Source organism: Pararge aegeria, chromosome 11 (assembly GCF_905163445.1).
Source record: "Pararge aegeria chromosome 11, ilParAegt1.1, whole genome shotgun sequence".
Lineage (NCBI taxonomy): Eukaryota > Metazoa > Arthropoda > Insecta > Lepidoptera > Nymphalidae > Pararge > Pararge aegeria.
The window spans coordinates 13,587,648-13,609,648 of record NC_053190.1 but is presented as its reverse complement, the minus strand read 5'-3'; the positions used below and the strand labels follow the sequence as shown (position 1 = coordinate 13,609,648).

Genomic DNA, 22,001 nt, shown 5'->3' with positions numbered 1-22,001 from the left:
TTCAGCTGTATACGTATAACGAAATTACTAAATACTGTTGAAGGGTGCATAAGTACATTTCATTAGGAAGCACCCTGTAAAAATATTAAATCAAAAGAAGCATATTTAATTTTCCATACAAACTAACTCAAAACATTCTAAGTGTTAACTTTTGACAGCCCTATTCAAGATAATAGACCGACACGTGCACAGTACCTACGCTACCTAATAGTGACATTAGTCACTTGATTTTACTTTTGCATGAGCTGTATCTGATTTCATTCAGTAAAAACTATGGCAATGGTTTACTCAAAAACTCTTAGCGTTTCGTTTACGCAGATAAGTCTCAGAGACGGTAAATAATGTTCCTCTAAAACCTCCATTATTTCCGTTTTCATTTACACGGTGTATATTAGTGTAAGATTTTGATATGTTACCATAAAAACTGTTCTAAGGAATAATACTAATTGAATTCCACGTGGAGGCTTGTGCCCACGAGATGGGCTTTCAATTGTTTGCAAACAAATTAAATGTCAGCGCCCTGTTATTTCGTTCCCATTTAGCCGAGCGGAGCGTTGACGTGTAGGAATAGGCCAATCAGATGGATGGCAGATGACATGATAATGCTTTCACGTTACTTCCAGAAAAAATGATTGGTCTATTGTCAAGTGATGTTTTCACTTCCACTCTACTCCGCTTATACCCGCTGGTTGTGAACGGAGTCCTCCTTATATTCAAGTCCATTCTGACCGAAATATTTTTAAAATATGGTCACTTATAAGATAAAACAAAACTACAAAACAAAATGTTTGAACAGAAACGGTTTTCGTAAACTTTAAAACCATTTTCAAAAATGTGTGTTTGATTATTCGTTTGTGGATGAAAGCAGACGTTAATTGCAGAGTTCCATGACATATTATTCGTTCTTTTTTATGCTAAGCTTAACCACGTACTCGTAACTCCGGTACAAATATAGTTTGCACTCTGGAGATACTTTTTTAAATTAAAACCAAAAAAGCGATAGAAAGCTCCAAATTGGAAACCTCTGCCTCATTTTTTTATTTTTAACAACAATTACTACACTACGTTAACAATAACAACTATTCCAACAAACTGGAGACCAGTTTGTTGACGGATTTGGAAGTCGGAACTGAGAACGTTCGAAAGTGTTTAATGATCTTATTTGATTGGTTTTATAACAATTAATGCACATTCGTTATAGTATTGAAAGTGATAGTAAAAGAGATGCGAATAGAAAGTTGACAAAAAAGACCAATGATCAGAAATCAAATATGCATCTAGTTAAATCCTCTTAGAAAGTAATGTGATAAAGCGACCACATGGGTATTTTAACAAGTGAGCGTATATCATTCAACAGCGAAATTATATTTTAGCACCACTCGCCCAACAATGCTTTAATACAAGACCTGTTATTCAAAGGTAGTGTGTCTTTACATTCCGACGGCCGATTTGCGCAGTTTGCATTGCAGCAACCCTGTTTTCTGAGCCCAGGGCCGTGGGTTCGATTCCCACAACTGGAAAATGTTTGTGTGATGAGCATGAATGTTTTTCAGTGTCTGGGTGTTTATATGTATATTCTAAGTATTTATGTATATTATTCATAACAATATACATCTGTCGTCTTAGTAACCATAACACAAGCTACGCTTACTTTGGGGCTAGATGGCGGTGTGTGTATTGTCGTAGTATATTTATTTATTTATTATTATTATTTATTAACAGGGCTTAGCGGTGTTGTAATATTGAACTGAAAACCACTACGCCGAGTTGTTATGCGCTTTGATTTGAGTTAAAACATTCGCATCCCGAAAAAATATAATATTATTCTAATATCGCTAACGAAGCGGTGATAGCCCAGTTCTAGGAGTTCAACTTTCGGGCTTTCGTGTTCGAATCCCAGCACGCACCTCTAACTTTTCTAAGTTATGTGCGTTTAAAGTAATAAAAATATCACTCGCTTCAACGGTTAAGGAAAACATCGTGAGGCAAACCTGCATGCGTGAGAGGTCAAAATAAAAATTCTCAAAGGTTTGTGGAGTCCACCAATCCGCACTGGGTCAGCTTGGTTGACAATGGCCTCAACCCTTTGTCACTGTGGGAGTACCCGTGCCTTGTAGTTGGCCGGTTATGGGTTTATGTGACGAATATCGCTAACAAGAATGACCCTCTTACTCTCATGGTGCAAAAGTAGATTCAATGTCATTAAAAATTCGAAAACTTTTGTATCAAAAGCGTTGTATTGTGATTTGTGGTATTATTGCTATTATGGGGTTAGTGTTATATATTATTTATCACACAATAAAGATTCATTAATTATTATATTGATATTAATTAATTTTTTAAGGATAAGTTATGTTTTCAACGCTATCTAGGGAAGAAGCAAGCGTATTCCACTTAAATTTAACATTCCATATACCCCTGAACGGCTAGCATGGGCTGAAGCCAATTATCTCCCCGGGCAAAGTATAAAAAAATATCTTATCTATATCTCATTAGCGCACAAGTGGATATAGTATCCAAATAATATAATATGTGTAATAATAAACGGAGGTAAACTTCTCCTGTTCCATGTTCCCGTACCGGTGGTCACGTTAATTATATCCCTTGTCAGGGGATATACCTAATCGGGGGTATAATTTTTATCTCCTGCCCGCAGGTTGAACAATCTACTATTAATCAGTTAGGTACCTGGCCAGTCTGAAATTAGCTCAAGGAGATGTTCCTACGTTTAATATCGCTACTGAATTCTTAATAACACTATTTGTGCAGCTTCTCGAGGCTCACTTCAGTTAAACTTAGATCGGGTGTGCTGTAAAAGCTAAAGCTGCTTGGCCAAACTGATACCCATAAACAACATAATTTATTGATTCATTCTGAGCGCATAATATCATCATTGTTGTCTGTTTGACTGTCATGTTCGATGTCTACTGCTGGGCATATGTCTCAAGTAGGGATTTTCACATTCCTTAGATCGCAAGCATCGAAGCAAACTATTCGATGTTGTTTGGCCATCTCTATAATGACTGCGTCGGAATTACTGCAACACTTTGCAGCATGGTGGGTTTCTGCTCTAAAATCCTCACTCGAATTCCATTGCCTGTGCCAAGCAGTGTTGGTAATACAGGTTGCAGTATTCACTATTGACCTACCATTTTTACCTTCTTCAGGTATTTTTATTGACAACAGGCCCATAGACAAGTGTAGTACAGCTTTGCTCGTATTGTTGTACGGTGATCTGCATCCCCCGAAGCCTTCCGTCTTCCTCCACGGAGTCCGATTGGAATCAGAACAGGACAAAGAAATGACAATTAATCTTCAGTACCATACAGCATAAAGCTGAGTGTTACAATGGGTCTGATGAGAAGCGGAAACCCCCTGAAAGGATCCAGAGTTATATTTTGCGAATACTCAGGGAGAATACTAGACTATTATATCTTAAAAGAGGATATATTAAAGAGGTCCCCCCCAGAACCTTCGAACCTAAAGATTTTAGTTTCGAAACATTCCTAAAGGAGGGTTGACGTCAGACGGCCGGTCTTAAACCAAAACCAAAATAAAGTTTGTCTTTCAGTTTGAAGGAGAAATGTTGAGCCAGCCCCTTGGTTTGCACTTGACGGCAATGTTAAGCCTGTCGCTAAGCAATATTAAAGTGCAGTTGTCTAAAATATGCTTATTAAACTTTGTCTAGGAGGTACTTACTTGAGTTGTATGGTAGGAATCACAAATATGCCGGAAGGGCTTTCGTTAAAGCTAACCGAAAAGTGAACTAGGTACCTGCTTGCAAAAGGTGATCCAGCCTAGAATCGAGCTAGAATTCACTTTGAAACCCATAGCGTGTGACAGAGTTGGACAAAACAGTAAATTATACGGTGGGTGTCCAACTCCTACATGTTTTTCATAACCTATGTCTTTCAAATGCTATTTATTATTTAATAATAGCTATAGCCGCTTATAAGGTAACTAGTCCGTATCGCATGATCACCTGTCAACATGAAGTCGATATGTGTTTAATAGAAAAAATCATAAGAATTTAATAGGTGGTGGATGACCTAAAGCTACCTAAAGCTACCTTACTACAAAACGAGCGAATAGGTAATTCATGTGATAACATTATAAAAAAAATGATACAAGCATCGGGCAATCACAGAATAGCAACCTACCTAGGTTCTTATTAAATAAACTAACGCAGGTATCATCCTTCTAAGCATATACCAATGCTCAGGTACAGGCCAAAAATCTTAAGAAGAAGTACATAGAGCTTTGACCATTTATTCTGCTCCAATGCTCCAATACGGGTAGATGGGCTGTAACTTTTATTATGATATTAGGTACCTATCACATGCCAGTGATAATAACGTAATCATAACACTTTCCTCTATAGTCAACTGTCATAAGAACTATAATAATTTCTTGCCTATAGTACCTTTCTACTTACTTTGTTTTATTTTCAAAATTATTAAAGAACCTAAGTCGTCAATCCATAAACTGAAAAAACCTCATAACCTAAGCAACATGAGGGTAGATTTTTATGAAAGCATTACCATAACACCTTGTTTCATAATGGTAAGATTTTTTTAACACAATACTATGTAATAAATAACATAAAAAAGAATTACAATGCAAAAAATAGTAGTAAACAAAAATGCAAATAAACACAGCTACACGGCTTTCCGCTGAACAATGTGTTCATATAAACAATCGTATTCATACATACAATACGAAAATAGTATATTCAGAAACTAAGCATAAACACTTACCGAGATATGCAATGCCGTATGAAACAAAATCCGGTTCAAATCAAACTCAAAAGCAAACAATCGAAAATACCACAGCGGTTCGCACAGACTAAAACAATTCACACAATAAAAACGGAACTAAAAATTGTCTGATATCAAACACTATCTATCGTTCTATTCACTGCTACTTTCACGGATTATGTAAAAGTTGTTTGGGATCGCGGAAGGTCAAAAATCGGGGCTTGTATTCTTGTTCCCGGTTCCACGTGAGCGGTAAATGCCGGCTGCGCTCGGTCGGACCGGTTGACGAGCCTCAAGTGCCCGACTCGCTGTCAAACGGACCAGCTGGTCCACACGCCGATCTTCGCCACTCTAGCGGACAAACGCACAACTAACTTAAGTGCAACGGCGAAGGGGCCTAACTTTGAAACATTAGAAAATGCGAAGTTTTTTTCGTTTATTTTACGAGCGTTGCACTGAACAGTATTAAGATTGATAATTATAATTATAATGCACGATGCAAAGCTGTACGTACGAATTATTATATTATATGGGATATATTATATACAATAGTAGTTCTGCAAACAGTAGACCACAAGAGCTAAATTTATTTATGCAACATTGGGACCAATTTACTTCACTCTGAAGATCTATAACGAATCTTGACCAAACTTTTATTACTAAGACTAATTTTGAGTTACTTAATTTCAGGTGGAAAAATTATTCATGATTCATAAAGAGATTATTAGACTTTTTATTTTAAATTAGATACTTGAATTAAGGTATTTCGCATCGCTCTATTTCAGGGGTGCATTTGTACAAATAACTATATTCATACCTAATAATTAGAATCAGTATTTTTTTTATTATTAATAGTCACTCATATCTTATTTTGAACTTTTAAATCGGGTCCTTGCATGTTTCGAAGGAAGTTTAAGTTTATTTATCACATTTCGTATCATATTTGCCAACGTCATATCAACCCATTACCGGCCCACAGCAGGGCATGGGTCAATGAGAAGTGTTCAGGCCGTTGTACATCAAGACGGTCACTGGTGGTCACTGGTGGACTTTGAGAACAATATGGAAAATTCTCGTGCATGCAGGTTTTCTCACGATATTGTCCTATAACGCTTAAGCAAGTGATATTTAAATTGCTTAAATTAAAAATGAACTTAACTCCAAAATTTAGAGGTCTGGGGATTGAACTCGGATCCCCCGAAACGGAAGCCGGAGGCTTATTCACTCGGCTTATACCGCTTTTATATCATATAATATTATGTATATTGAGAACCAGCAGTTTTCCGCGGCTTCGTAACTTTTCATGAATCCTGCGGGAAGTGGCATGCATGTAGAGAATACACATGATATAAAATGAGGAAAATCTCTAGTAAGAGTCATAAAAACTTTTTATATCTCGTACTGGAGTTTTTTTTCATTTTATATAATCTACCCGCTTAGTGCATACCCTGTGTAAACGCTGTATGCACGTCACTGCCTATTTGTTAATCCAGGGTATAATGTATCTCCATTCAAAAATTCAGTCAAATTGGTTCAGTAGTTTTTGCGTGAAAGAGTAACAAACATCCATCCATACATCCATCCATCCAGTAGAATTAATAGTCATAAAGGTATATCCATATAACCAGCTATAATAAATTTATCAATTATCGTCCCGTTGCCACCATTCGGGTATGAAATCTTAAACAAAAAAAAATGTTTTTGCACGTAGTAGGTCGATATTTATTCTTATACCTATTAACAATGTTCGAATTACAAAACTCAATCGACACGTTTTAACTGAAAAACGGGGTTAGGCTCACTACTTTTACTGTCAATTAAGTTTTGCTTGTAAATTTGTGTACAACTAGGTACATTGGCAATATTATCTCGTTGATTCATTCAAAAAACTGAATCCCTGCTTCAACTTAGATGCTTAACTTCGCTGGAATTCTTGAAACTAAACGTTATACCCTTTCGCCGCAACACCAGCTAAACGAACCGCGTCATGGCGGCGCGTCGGCAGGGGAGGGAGGATATTGACTTGCGGCGCCGGCACTGCGCATGTACTATACCATGTGTTTCTGTTTTTATGCCGCTCGTGCTAAGGAAATTATGGCCATTCCTCTGTTTATACTTTATAAACCCTGGACAATCGCTGCTCCGCATATCTGGCTTATTATGATGTTTAATAAACCAGATATATGATAGCCCCGGCACTGCGGTACGCGTTGCGATTTCCGATGACCCGAATGGCCTTGACCCTGAGAACAGCGCTCGGAGTGCTTTCTGCCTGAGTCCGCTGCGATTAACACGACTATAATAGTTATTTATGATTCATGCGCTCTAAATTTAAAATAATACTCACCTACCATTTTATTCTTATTTTTTTTTAATTTTCTCTGCACTGGCCTAGAAGGAGGCTTTCTACGTTTTATGTTACCAGCCTACCGAAAAAGACGCGCTGCCAAACGATTTCACGGGATTAAAACAGCCATGTCTTTAACAGATTAGCCCGGTACCATCCAAGGTTAATTCAATGTTTGGGGCATGATAAAAAGGTTCCTTAGGTTTTACACATCTCTGTATCTGCTACAGTTAAGAAATTGGCAGCGTGCCACCCTCATGCCTAGAAGAGTATTATAAGCCTCCGATCTCCTCCGAACTTGAATATTTTTAGCCTGACAAGCCACTGGAGGAGCATCGAAGCTCCTGAGTTGTCTGATGTCTGACAGGGTATGCACTAAGGGGGCAGATATTATAAAATGAAAAAAATCTCCACTATGAGTGATAAAAAACTTAAGGATAGGCTTTGTAAGAGTTATAAATAACCTAACCTTATGTTTTGATAACTCGTACTGGAGATTTTCTTTATTTAATATCGTCTGCATACTCTGTGCATACCCTCTATGCACGCCAATGCTTGTCTCATACCTCCTCATCTCTCATGATAGAGAATGCTGTGGGAGGCTAAAAGCTAAGTTTTACATACTAATATCGTAGAACTGTGCTATGAGGCTTAGGTAGATATTATTATATAATATAAGGCATATTTATGAGAATAACATCTTAACGTACTTATTATAAATTTAAAATTCATATAAAAATTAATAGGCATTAAATTAATATCGGCATCGATGGTAGGAGAGCCGCTTAATTGGAGAAAGTGCTCAGCGACCCTGCGACTCTCTGGCAGCGATTGCCAGAGAGTCGCAGGTTCAAATCCAAATAAAATTAAAATTGATAATTCCTCCAAGTGTAGGTAAAAACTCTAATAAAAATTATAAAAACATTTAACCGTTTTTACATGGTTTTACATTCTCCCCAATATTCATTTAATATTTATAATCATCATAATTTCCGGCCAATACATGGCACGGGTCCGTTCTCAGAATGAGAAGGGTATAGGCCGTAGTCTGCCGCGCTGGCCCAGTGCGGACTGCGGATTGGTAGACTTCACACGCCCTTGAGAACATAATGTAGAACTCTCAGGCACGCAGGTTTCCTGAAGATATTGATCTGTACCTTTAAAGCATGTGTGATATTTAATTTTTAGAATAAAAAATGCGCATAACTCCGAAAAGTCAAAGGTGCCGGGGATCGAACTCGGTCCCCCCGAAAGGGACACGCCGAAAGCCTTACCCACTAGGCTATCACCGCTTAGTATAAATATGACCAATTTAATATCAACAATTTTAATTGCCTTTTATCAGAATGAAATTGACGTCTAAAATAGCTTATTGCCTTTGCATGCCTACAAATCTTGTTATTTTGTTTATTCTTTATCTTATGTATATTTAGATGGTTGCGTGCAATAAAGTATTTATCTTCTTCTTCTTATGAAATTCCTGCTTCAGAATTAACTTTTTGGTTGAGTTCTATTACATCCTAATGTAAAACGATTTTCAGTTATTTGAAGGACGCCTTCTTAGCCGCTAGGTGGATAATAGTAGGTTCTTTATCTCTTTCAGGAAATTAAAGTGCAAAAAAGTTTTAGAAGTAATATTTTATTAAGATTAAAAGTCGGAACCCGATTCAGCGTTTCTTCAGATAGGTACAGTGTTTTTTTTCTATTTATTCTAGTCTTGTACGAAAAATTTTTTCAGCGTCATTACGCCGTGAGTGGTAAGGCTAGTTAAAATATTAGTAAGTAAATTCAAGAAATTTGAAAAACTTATTTCAGCAGGTAATCAAACGTAAAAGGTAAAATGATTAAAAAAAATATGTGGATATAGAACCTGCTACTTGTAAGAAATAACAATTGTACAGACACATTGTACCGCCTTTGTTACGCAAATTTAATTGTACCTTTGTTGTTTTAGTCTCTTTTTTTTTTTTTGTGTGCAATAAAGTATTTTTGATTGATTGTACTAGAAGTTCATCATCATCATATCAACCCATTAACGGTCCACTACAGGTACAATGAGAAGGGTTTAGGCTCTAGTCCACCACGGTGGGCCAGTGCGGTTTGGTGGTTTCCCCACACATATGAGCACTCTCCGGAAAACACGTTTCCTCACGGTGAAGGAAAACTTCACCGTTGAAGCAAGTGATATTTTAATTGCTTAAAACGCACATAACTTACAAAAAATTGAGGTGCGTGCTGGGATTCGAACTCGGCCCCTAGAAAGTGAAGCCGAAGTCGTGATCACTGGGCTATCACCGCTTCAGAAGTTGCATAGAGATAACTTAGGTAGAACAAGTGACTTTTATCCCGCAAAAATACCGTAACTCGTAAGGCTCCCGGGCAGGTTAAAGTTCCCTGTTCATTTAAATAAATATAAACCCCAAATATAACTTATACTGTATTTAAAATAAATTCAAAATAACACGATCGGAAGCTTATGATCATTATTATCAAAAAATGAGAAAAAAGATAGCCTGACCTACATCACCAGGACTCGTACAACCATTAATTTATTTCGAACTTTGTTTCCATACTGAGCTGACTGCAGCTGAACGACTCACTAGAGGTACCAGTTAAATGCGTTACAATGGACCGTCCCATCTCTTTTTTAATTCCCGACGCAAAAACGGACGGGGTGTTATAAGTTTAACGCGTATATGTGTGTGCGTGCGTGCGTGCATTGTTTGTGCGTGTGTGTGTGTGTGTGTGGTAAATAAATGTTTTTTATCGCAGTCCTGGTACTATACTATTCAAATAATACTATACAATAATTAACTTCATGCAAATAGCATACCAAGTTGCGTGGAAGTGGAATTGCTATGCAACGCGATGCGCCCAGAACCTCGCATCGACTCATGCACGAATACAAAAAAAAACATCTGAGCAACTTGCCTCATATCGCACCCAACTTTATAATCTCTTTTTGTTTCTTTAATCTTCACATAAATTTAGGGCCAATAATAAAAATTACTTATTTTAGATTAGATGACATACCTAATCTAGACCATGTTTTTAAATTTTATGAAGCTAGGCTACATTTGCTAAATTTACGGAAATAGCTACCTACCTATCTACCTTATTTCCTTTATAATACACAGCTTATTGACGGCCGATTGGCGCAGTGGGCAGCGACCTTGCTTTCTGAGTCCAAGGCCGTGGGTTCGATTCCCACAACTGGAAAATGTTTGTGTGATGAACACAGTGGCGTGCACTGGGTTTTTGACCAGGGTATGCATAAAGCAGGTACATGGCATGAAATGGAAATTTTCATCTACAATATGACTTATAAAAAATAATTTGGGTATGCAGTGCTTTTGAGCATGAATGAAGTGCACGCCACTGGATGAACATGAAAGTTTTTCAGTGTCTGGGTGTTTATATGTATATAATAAGTATTTATGTATGTTATTTATTCATAAAAATATTCATCAGTCACCTTAGTACCCATAACACAAGCTACTCTTACTTTGGGGCTAGATGGCGATGTGTGTATTGTCGTAATATATTTATATTATTTAATCTCACCTATAAGCACATGCTCATGGGTGGGATAATATAAGCTAAGACTACCCGAGACGAGACATAGGTATCGTACTGCAACCCTTTACTATTAATGATTATTATCAGATATTATTGATGATGACTGTATTACGGTCTCTCCGAGGCACGAAGCAAGGTTAATGTTTAATCCAAATCTATAAAGGTTACTGCTACTAAAACGTGTTTGGATTAATGTTACTTAACCAACGGAATCGATTGATTTGCGATATCGTTATGAAGCCATAGTGTTAGGTCTAATAAGGCATAAAACACACCGGGGCGGAGGTTGCTCCTTACAGGACCGGAGCAGTCATACAGAATAACGGTCAGTACATTATGTTTCATTAAAAACACCCAGAACATCCGCTATTGTTGAGTTTATTCATCCAACATTATATTATTTTTTATGGTTTATATCATCATTATATTATTTTTTATGGTAACTTTGGGGCTGACTGCGAGTTCGAAGATAAAAGTGTCAACAAAAGTAAAAAATACAAAATGAGTTAAACTACTCTGTACTTTTTGTTCACTTGCCGACTTTGTTGTTTAAGTTGAGCCTACAATTCAGTCCCAATTTTTCCTTATTTTTTCCTAGCGACACTATTCTTAAGTATTGGCCTGAAGCCAATGAGCGAAGATTTCTTAGATGTCACTTTTTTCGTTGGTTTTCTTCGCGAAAGGCAAAAAGGAGAGGAAACCATTATATTGATTTATGAATCAACGAGGCATACAGCTTTCGAAACTGCTACTGAAATATTAAGGTGAGCACCAACTCTGCATACAGACTAGGTATTATAACATTATACAGTGTACCTACTAGCAGATGCTCGACGTTTACTCTGGATGTTTTGAATATATTTTATTCTTTTTGTTCTTTAAACAAGAACAACCCTCCTAATTGTTTTGTTTCTGCCAGTGTTAATTTTTCTTTTCAATTCATTATATTTAGAAATTGCTTTGTACTTATGTTACGTTTGTAGATATGTACTTACTCATTTATTGTATGTTAAAGTATTTAATTATGTAAGTGTTGTTATTATATATATTAGTTTATTTTTATATTTATTTATTTATTATATTATTTACTTTTTATCTATTTGTGCACACTAGTTTATGTATTGGCATGTAGTTATTTGCATGTATGTATTTTAATATTTGTACCATCAGCAGTCTATTCTCCTCTTCTTTTTTTTCCTAATTCTAAGGTTGCCTGGCAGAGATCGCTATTAAGCGATAAGGCCGCCTTTTGTATTACTACTTCTTTCGATGTTTCTGTTTTTGTTATATTTTAAATGTTGTGGTATACAAATAAAGAGTTTAATAATAATAATAATAATAATTGCTTTGTACGCGGCCGTTTACGAGGCTATTAGCATGAACTATATTTCTACTTTCGTACTAATGCGATAAATGCGAAAGTTCCTGGGTTAAATAAGGATAAACCAACATATTCACTTACTTGGTTTTTTAAGACCCAAAATAATAGAAATAAAATGAAATAAATAAAAATATTACGACAATACACACATCGTCATCAAGTAGCTTTACTAAGATAACTGATCTGACTTTTTGAAAATTTACAAATAATATACATAAATACTTATAATATACAGAACCCAGAGACCCAGACAAAAAAATATTCATATTTATCACACAAACATTTCCCATTTGTGGGAATCGAACCCTCAGCCTTTGACTCAGAAAGCAGGGTCACTGCACACTGCGCCAAGCGGCTGTCAAAATTTAATTTAAATCAGCCATTTTAGCATGAAGTATTATTAAGAGAACTGCCTTAAGATGTTTTCCATTATCCATAGTTAACGTGCATATTGTAAAATGAAGCCTTGACCATCGATAAGCAAAAATTACTTTAAACGTGGCTCAATTGCTGTTTGAAAGAAAGAAAAAACTTTCATGTTTATAATATGCGTAGAGATTAATGATTGCAACAAACGCAAGGGGGTCTCTGTTTAAACTTATTTTAAACAGAATACTTTAATTATAATAGTGAAGTGATACCGACTAACACAATTTCTAGAAGGCACTACTAAGTTTGGCGGTCGCTGTGGATAAATTTAAAACTACGTTTAGAACTGAATAAAGTACCTTTACTACAGAGTACTGCAAGAGTCCGCCAGAGGGCCCCGATAAAACAATTGGAGGTTCTCAACAGAGTTTACTGCGCTGGAGGTAAATCCTAAGGTTTTACATAGATGGCGCTATGATTAAAAAGGCTATTTTATTTTTAGAAGGCAATATCAAGGCCAGGGTATTTTTAAAATGATGAATATTGTTTTCGAAATTCGAAAGTCACTAAAGATAAATATAGGGAAATCCTAATTTCATGTGGAAATTATTCCCGCTTTCAGTAACGACGCCAAGGCAATGCCTAAGTAAGTTTAACCTTTCACGAATCGATTTATACTAAGCAATTCATATAACCTCACTTGTCTATGGTCTTTTTGTATGGATTTAGGGTTATTAAAAATAAACCTAATCACTTAAATCACTTTATTTAGATACGTTGCGTAAATTTTTCAATATTTTGTTTTTTGTTTGCCATAATAATTGTTAATTAAATTTGATTTTGTTTAGCGTAAGATAAAAATTATGACATTTCTGGATTTCTGGTCTGGTTAGATTTTGGAAAATTCTAGTCGGAGTCCGAAAACCAGAGAATAGCGGATTTCTCGTTAACAAATATGAATCTCAGAATATTCTATCATTTAAATCTTACTATAAGAAAAATAACACTGACGATGATTCATGTATGCCATTTGTTACGTCAAAAGGTCGGGCTCGATACTTTATTCAAGGTTCCGGCTGTAATTCTATTTTTATTTGATTTTTATAGAAACAAGTTTCCATTTTTAGCGTTGCAAATGCCATATTGTTATGCAAACTTGTCATCGATAAAAAGTGATTTAATTAAAAAAATCCAACAAAGCGATAACAGGTTACTCACTAAGTCGAATCTTTACTTATAATAATCATTTATAAATTTGTTACCAATTAATTGTGTAAGGCACATTCTAGAATGACCATACGATCAAATCAGAGGACTAAAAAGCTTCAGTCGGGTACTGTCAAAATGATAAGAAATATCGATCTTGGAAATTAACAGGAAACGTGAAACTGAAACAAACGATCTGTCAGAATTTTCGAGAAACCTCAATTTTTAATTTAAATTTAGAACAAAATGTCAACAATTTTACTTTCGACGATTCCACGCCACGGGGTATAAATAGGCGACCTCGAGACAACAGGGGCAGGTCAGTTTAGAATCGAATACACTGAAGAATAAGAAGTAATAAAGAGAGTGAAAAAATTGTGAAAGCGGTGGTGGCCATACATGAGAGCTAAATTGTAACTGTCTTACTTATTATGTCATGTGATACAAAAGTTATCAGTTTAAAGCGTCTGTGTTATAATTACGATCCTTAAACCCTAGTCCGCAATATATTGGTAAAATTCCTATAAATATCATCACAAAATAGCCCTTGATTACAATCTCACTTGGTGGTAAGTGATGATGCAGTCTAGTGGTCATGGTAGCGGACTAACTTGTTTGGGATTACCTATGGCAGTCATATCCCTAATTGGTTTCAATGCGACATCGCACCGGAACACTAAATCGCTTAGCGGCACGTCTTTGTCGGTAGTAGTTTATAGGGTGTAGTAGTGTATAGTTGTAGGGTGGTAACTAGCCATGAGCAAAGACTCCAACCAGACCAGACCAGAGAAAATTCAAAAATTATAAATTCCGAAATCGCGCCTGCCGGGAATCGAACCCTGGACCTACTTTTTAAATTCGTAGCGCTCACCGTTGCGCCAGGGAGGTCGTCAAAAAGTAAGAGGAAGCTTGTGCCCACTGCAGAGCACTCGACTATCAAGGAAAAAGAAAGTAAGATCTTCGCTGCTCCAATGTAGGTAACATAGAAACAATAAGGAAACAGATTTTTAACCTCTTCTTTACGTTCCTGCAGGGCAGCATGGGCAGAAGACACTTTTCCTCCCCAAATTTATCTTCTTCCGCAGTTTTCTCAACTATCCGAGCATTGGCGCACAAGTGGAAATAATATCCAAATAATATATTTGTAATAATAAACGGGATAAACTTCTCGGGAAGGTGGACGCGGTAATTATATCCCTTGCCAGGGGATATAATTGGGGGATATAATTTGTCTCCTACCTGGTGTCTGCCTGCCTCCTACCTGAGACTACTTTTTTCCCAACTAGATCCACCCCTACTTGCAGACTCCGCTATAATATGTTATTTATAATAACCGGGACCGATATAAGGCATTCTCAAAAGGTGTACAAAGACATATACCTAAGTGGGAAGCTTCGGCCGTGGCTGGTTATCACACTGCCGACAAAGAGGTGCCGCCTAGGAATTAAGAGTTCCGGTTAAAAAAAACCGTATAACTGCCGTACCCCTGACAGGTTAGCCTGCAATTTGCATAGACTGTATTACTACTTACCACTTAGTCAGATTGCAGTCCAGGCCTAACTTGTGGAATGAAAAAAAATTAATAAATCAAACTTGGGACCTCTCGCGTAAAGGCTACTACAGCGTATACCGCTGCACCAGTAAGGCTATTAATAACCTGTCAAAATTAGAATTTCAAATTACAGTAATAAACTCGTTTTTACAATAACCCAGTAACTGAACCACTACGTTTGCAGTTCATGCACACCTACGTAATAATATTGCTTAACGAACCATATGACAACTCAACTGTACAACTGCTTGTCGTAAATCAGCGGATAATGGAGTGTTGTATTATGTTAACACAACTTGGCCTATTGCAAATACTTTCTTGGTAGGTACCTCTCTATATTCTTCATCATGTAAACCAATGAACGTCCACTGCTGGACATATTTCTTTTGTAGTGAGTTCTAAATACCATGGTTTTGTGCCGCTTGGGTCCAGCGACTCCCTGCGACCAGTGGCGTGCATAGAGGGTATGCTTAGGGTATGCAAATGATATAAAATGAAGAAAATGTCCAGTAGGAGTCATAAATACTTAAGGGTAGGCTTTTATTAACTCTTACAATGCGTATATGAGTAACGCCCTCATTGAATATTAATGGAAGGAAAGGATATAGCACGATCGAGAAAAGCGGATTTACTTTTGATGCTTATTTTTATTTCCCCCGTCCAGTGCAAATTGCATTACATCAAAGCAACTAGAATTTGGTATGGTGTTGAAAAAAAGAACTATAAAATGTACATTTAAAAAATATTCAATTAGATACAAAGAATAAAAGAAATCGTCCCATATGGAGCGTTAGCCTCATGTGCCTTCACCGGACGAGTTTCGTCACAAAAAGTTCCACTATTTTAAAAAGAAACATAAATTACTAAAAACATTAGTAGTATGTAAGTCAAAGAAAACCCAAACATAAAATTATGCGACCAAAGCATGGAGATAAAAAATATGGAAAATACTAACCGGAAAAAGATTTGCGGCTGCCACATCGCCGTTTCTCTCTTAACTTGTTCTTAAGTATCCTCCTCTTCAAACGGCTAAGTACTACGTCGGCCTCATCCACACTTTCTGAGGAAGAAGTGCGTTTAATTCGCACAGCACCACTCACTGAGTGCCGTCGTTTCCTGGTATATACGGTTTCGTTTCCGTACCAGTGCTCAATTTCCGATATACCTCGCCTATACATTTTTAAACGTTTTCTCATTTCACAATCTGCAGCCACATCCGTCGAAATATTAATAAAGTCATTGTCGGTTGTAGAATTATCATCTCTTATACCATTCCCCCGAGAATTTTCTGAGTAAAACATTGGCGGTACTCTTAGTTTCGTTTGTTCGCAAGGATTTTGGGGCGAAGCAGTTGTTTGGCGTAGGTGTGAGGTAAGCCAATCCGGATTAGAACTTGGTCGGGCAGGTAAGCTTCTTAGATAAGTATTGAGAAAGGAAACTTTATTTGGAGGAAGCTTGTAAATAACGTTAGATTTTGATCGCGGTAATGTGTTATATTGATGTTCTTTTGAATGTTGAAATAGTGTTGCATCATTTAGAGATTTTGAAGTTTGAAGTTTATTTTCGTCTTTATTACTATCCTCATTATTAAATTCACTAGCTTCATCTAATGATATCGTAGACGTATTTTGCGAAATCGGTGCTGAATCAATACCATTCTCCAGTGGCATGCTTTTACAGTTGGATAATTTATCATTAGAGGTAAAATCCTCGTAAGTTTCATTGTCGGAACTTTTATAGCTACTTACTTCACTGGGGCCCTCCGAATGGAAAGGCGTGGTATCCAGGCTATTTGCTTGCAAATTTGTAAAGTTGTTTATCGTAAGTTTACTTGGAATGTGTGTTATACTGCTACAGTCTTTAACTGTAACGCTTGGTTTTGTTACTTCACAATTTTTATTTATTACAACAGGATTATTAAATACACGTGTATATATTCTATCACCCGATATTGAATTATGTTTTTTTACAATTTTCTTGTTAATGACTTGTTTATAATCTTTCTCGTTTAATGACTGACTTGCTTTTAAATTCGGTTCATTGGAATCATGGCTTTTAATAGATATGTTTTCATCATTAGTTTCGACTAACAGATTGCCTTCAGAATCGAATAGTTGAATAGTAGGGAATCTTATACTAGGAGAAAGATTTCGCGTTCGTAGTTCCCATTTCTTTTGGCTGGGTTTCCTTAGTTGGATACGTATCACGTTATCATCTATTAATGGGCCATCACTATCACTCGAGTCCTCTTTTTCCGCCATTTTGCAAATTTTTCTTTATTTTTTATGATAGACATTTGTGTGATACCGAAATTAAATCAGAGATATGTAAAAATTACATCACTTAATATTCAACTGTTTGTTTACACTGAACGACACAGTTTGGCATGTTTCCAGCCATTCTTTGGCATTCACTTTAAAATAGCACCAATGTCAATTTTGTTTTCCCACGTACACAATCACGTTTTTCTTAATATTATCATAATTTATTTAATAACTGACACTTGCTGCTGGTAGCTTGTGTGCGCCGTACTGTTAACTGAACTCACTGTAACGAAAGGTAACGAGGTAATGTTACAAGGATTGCATAATTCGCGTGTTTGACGATAATCTGATGCATCTTCAGTCTTCAGTCTGACAACTTTATGTTGGTTATTATTCGTATATTATTCACCCGCGCTTGATAATGGTATTGAGATCGCGTAGATTTTACGAACACTTTGCATGAGCGTGGGACTCTGCTCGTTCCGCTACTCCGGCCATTTCTGCACTGAGAGCAAACTGCTAAATAGACGCGAGGCACTATAAATAGTGAAACGCGTCGGCAATCTGGCTGGCTCCCCTTGAACCTAGAGCGTAACAAACATAATCTGCGTCCACGCAACTGTTTACACTGACACAGTTTTTCTCTTGACCACGAGACGCAACCATGTGCACACGTGACTAATGAACAGCTGTCACAACAACTGCATATGTTCCTTCAGAAGTTTCATTCCATGGAATTTAAAACAATTAGGTACATGTTAATAAACATTAAATGAAGTGGGTAGGTCTAACTTTTACATGACTAGTAAAAGGTTTAGCAGGTAAATAATGTTTATTGAATTAAATTTATTTATTTATCGATTCAGATTTACGGAGTTTGTTTTGTACATAAAACTATTTTCGATTGATATGAACTCATGAAATACATAAAACAAATGTAAAGTATATTAATTTAAGAATTTCAACTTAAACATCATCCCATTAGTTGGTAAAAGTATGATGCTATATTAAAAATTATGTAGTTTCGTACTCAAACACAGAAGAACTGTATAGATAAGAATAAGTTTTGTTCATTTAAAAGTTACACAATAAATAGAAAAACGTTGTAATTTGCATACTAAATATATTAAAATACATAAACCATTATGAGAATGGAAAACACTTGCGTATTGGACAATATTGTCCAGACAGGACTATGAACTAAGATTATCTTTATCATAAGCGATTTGGGTCCTAACCTACTTCACGATGAACCATAATCTTAAAATTAGAAATTTTAAATAAATGTTTTAGTTCTAGATAACAACGACACAAATTATAGGTAAGAACAATCTGACATACCTCTGTAGTACAATAATATTTCATCAAAATTTGTCAAGCCGATTAAGAGGGGATTTATTTAGAACACACGCACACACACCAGAATTGTATACATCAAGATAACTTTCATCTACCATCTACCAAGTGCCCAAGAGCAAGAGCGCAATTTTCCAACGAAACAAATGAACTACGCAGCGTGACTAATTATAACCTAGATATGTTTTTATGGTTGTAAATAAATCAAACGCGGAACCATGCAAGATCCACACGGTTTGTTTGTTATTATAGTAAGTAATAATCCTAGTACTTGATATTCATGATCAAGCTTATCCAAAATCTTTAGATCGTAGATTGTTTTTAGTAATCCATAGCTACAGGAAAGAATAGGAAAGTGGTAGCACTACTACTAAACTCAATCTAGCATCTGGAGATTTTGGATTTTAAATAATTATTAATTTCAGGCGTAAAAATATCGAAAACTATACCTGTTTGCAACTTTGCCCACATGTAGGCTTCTTCCCAACCTGCCAGTGGCGTGCACTGGGTTTCTTACCAGGGTATGCATACGGCGGGAAAATTGCATACAATCGTAAAAATCCTTCTCCTATATATCAATTTTAGGGTAGGCAGATCTTTTGCGCATGTATGAAGTGCACGCCACTGCAACCTGCCTATCAATAGTATAAATGCAAATTTTGCTCAGTGAAAGAACAATCAATCAATCCTTTTACGTTTATATGTTTGTAGGTTTTTGAGGAAAAAAAGTATCCGGTGTGACATTTTTTAAGATCTATATTATACTAGTGGTCCCTCGCGACGTCGTCCGCGTAAAAGTCAACCTTAAAAGATAGACATGCTGTCGCCTGTACCAGGTTTTTTTAGAACTTATAAAGGGAGAAACTTTTTTATGCGTGATTTTATCGAAACTTTAACCGTTTACGCAGCGCACGTGGCGTAAGCTAAGTGGCCGATTTTGAAACATGCTTCATTGGTCCTATGCTCCTTTTAGTCTTAGCGTGATGGTATATACTCTATAGACTTCCTCGATATATCAGCTATCCAACACTGAAAGAGTTTATCAAATAAGACTCGTACCTGAATAAATCAGCCGTTGCAGTATAGGTAAATAACCTAGATACCGACTGCGCCATCTTTCGGGCTGATTTGTGAATCTAAACCATCCAGGATGCCACCCAAACGCATACAAAAAAATTCATTCAAATCGGTCCAGCCGTTTAGGAGGAGTTCAGTGACATACACACGCACAGAAGAATTATATATATAAAGATATATTTATATTAAATTATAGTCGAGATCCGCTAAACTGCACGCTTTTATATTCCATCAAATGGATAAACTATTCGGAGGCTTTATGTAGGTTAACACCAATCTGCACTGGGACAACGTGGTGGACTATGGTCTTGCCCCTTCTCATGGTAGGAGGACCCGTGCCCTGTAGTGGGCCGGTAATGGTTTTATATGATGTAGGTTAATATGATATAAGTCTCTTTTAATCAGGAATGGATAGGCAGATCGTTAGACAAGCGCGCTTTACTTTTGCCTACGTCGTCGCTCATATCGTCAGGCGTCAGTGGCGTGCATCTAGGGTATGCAGATGATATAAAATGAAAAAAAAGTTCGAGTCATAAAAACTTAAGGGCAGGCTTTTTATAACTCTTACAATGCCTATCTCAAGTATTTCATAACTTGTACAGAAGATTTATTTTCTTTTATATTCTATATCTGCCAACTTAGTGGATACCTTGTGCATATCCTGTATGCACGCTACTACCAGGTGTTATTGATGCGAAATGCTAGTCTAGATATATTATTAACTATAACCAAAAAACAAAAAAAGAAGTGAAATTCAAAAACTTCGCCGATCTAAAATTCTTGTTTTGCTAAGTCGTGTACTTCTATTGACAGTGGTGAGCATAGAATTCAATCTCGGAGTAATACCAGTAATACGCGAGCATCTGTCGCCTCTAAGCGCCTCAGTGCGAGTAAATATTGCTTTTCTATCAACCTCACCGAACCGAACCTCACTTTTGCTTATTGAATTGCGGCAGGCGATTCATGATGAAGTGGTTTGTTATTGCTTTCGATATGTCTTATAAAGGTCTTACGAGTGTATGTCACACACTGTGAACTGATTACTAAGTTCTTTTACTCCTTAGGGGAAAATAGGGCTGAAGAAGCAGATCTCCACGTCTATTTCGACATTGTTCCACGAACGACCTATGTTATCCTTGTATAAATAAATAAATTAGAATCATATATGAAACTACAGTTCACACTATAGTTTCATATATTATCATCATCATCATCACTTCATCCGATTGACGTAAATTGCAGGACACATTTCTTTTGCAGGGAGTTCCAAAATCTAGGATTTTTAAAAAAACCTTAACCGCGGACGATTAATGCGGGTAACATCTAGTTAATAATATACCTACTAATATAGTTTGGTCTTATTTTGAAAGAAGGGTTAACCTTAGAATGAAAACCTTGGCGATCCTTGGGCTGAAACAAAACTGAAAACTAACTCGTATCAACAATGTAGGTATATGCCTAAAAAAATCTATATTTTACAATGAAATCGTCCTGATAAGGACTTTTAAAATAGTGGAACATCCATACAAATATATTAATTTAATAGTCAATGTATGTACATAATACGTTCATTGCATTAAAATAATCATACGTCATCATCCTAAGTCCACTGGTGGGCATAGGCCTTCTCATACGAGAGAAAGACTCTCCACTCTTCTCCTTGGCGCCAACAAATTACCCACCCGTTGTTCGGTAAAATTCCAGCATAAGTATAACGAAACAAAATCCTAACTTTAGTATGAGTATAAAATAAATAGAATATAAGTAAATTTTAAAAGCTATTTCTGCTGCTGCCATTTATACTTCTTCCTTACACTTTAATTTAAGTCCAATTTCATTTCAGTGGCACACAAATTTTAAATTTGTGAAGTATTCCTTACTTAAGATAATTTGTGCATTTAACGCTTCTTTTATCCAATCTCAGAGAACCATTAGTGGTGATGAATAGACCCTGCCGTCAGGTGTGGCAAATGGTTAATAGGTCATTTAAGGTGAGCCTTATTTTTCATAATTCCAAAAGTGCTTACAAAGTAGGCATTGTATTTATATTTACTGGGTGGGTTTCTGAGAGTGACTTTTGAGGTGTTAATGAAACTATTAGAAAATTAGATCT

The 22,001-nt window shown here is 36.4% G+C and overlaps 1 protein-coding gene across 2 annotated transcripts in view; it reads right to left on the bottom strand.

Annotated features, from left to right (window-relative positions):
• The window catches only part of LOC120627486, a 168,560-nt gene extending 150,450 nt beyond the window's left edge, over positions 1 to 18,110 (bottom strand). For both annotated transcript variants that reach the window (XM_039895489.1, XM_039895490.1), the window contains exon 1: positions 16,147 to 18,110. In XM_039895489.1, the coding sequence (XP_039751423.1) occupies positions 16,147 to 17,452 (1,306 nt within the window). In that variant the 5' untranslated portion in view covers positions 17,453 to 18,110. The remainder of the gene's footprint in view (positions 1 to 16,146) is intronic.
• Positions 18,111 to 22,001: the final 3,891 nt, after the last annotated feature.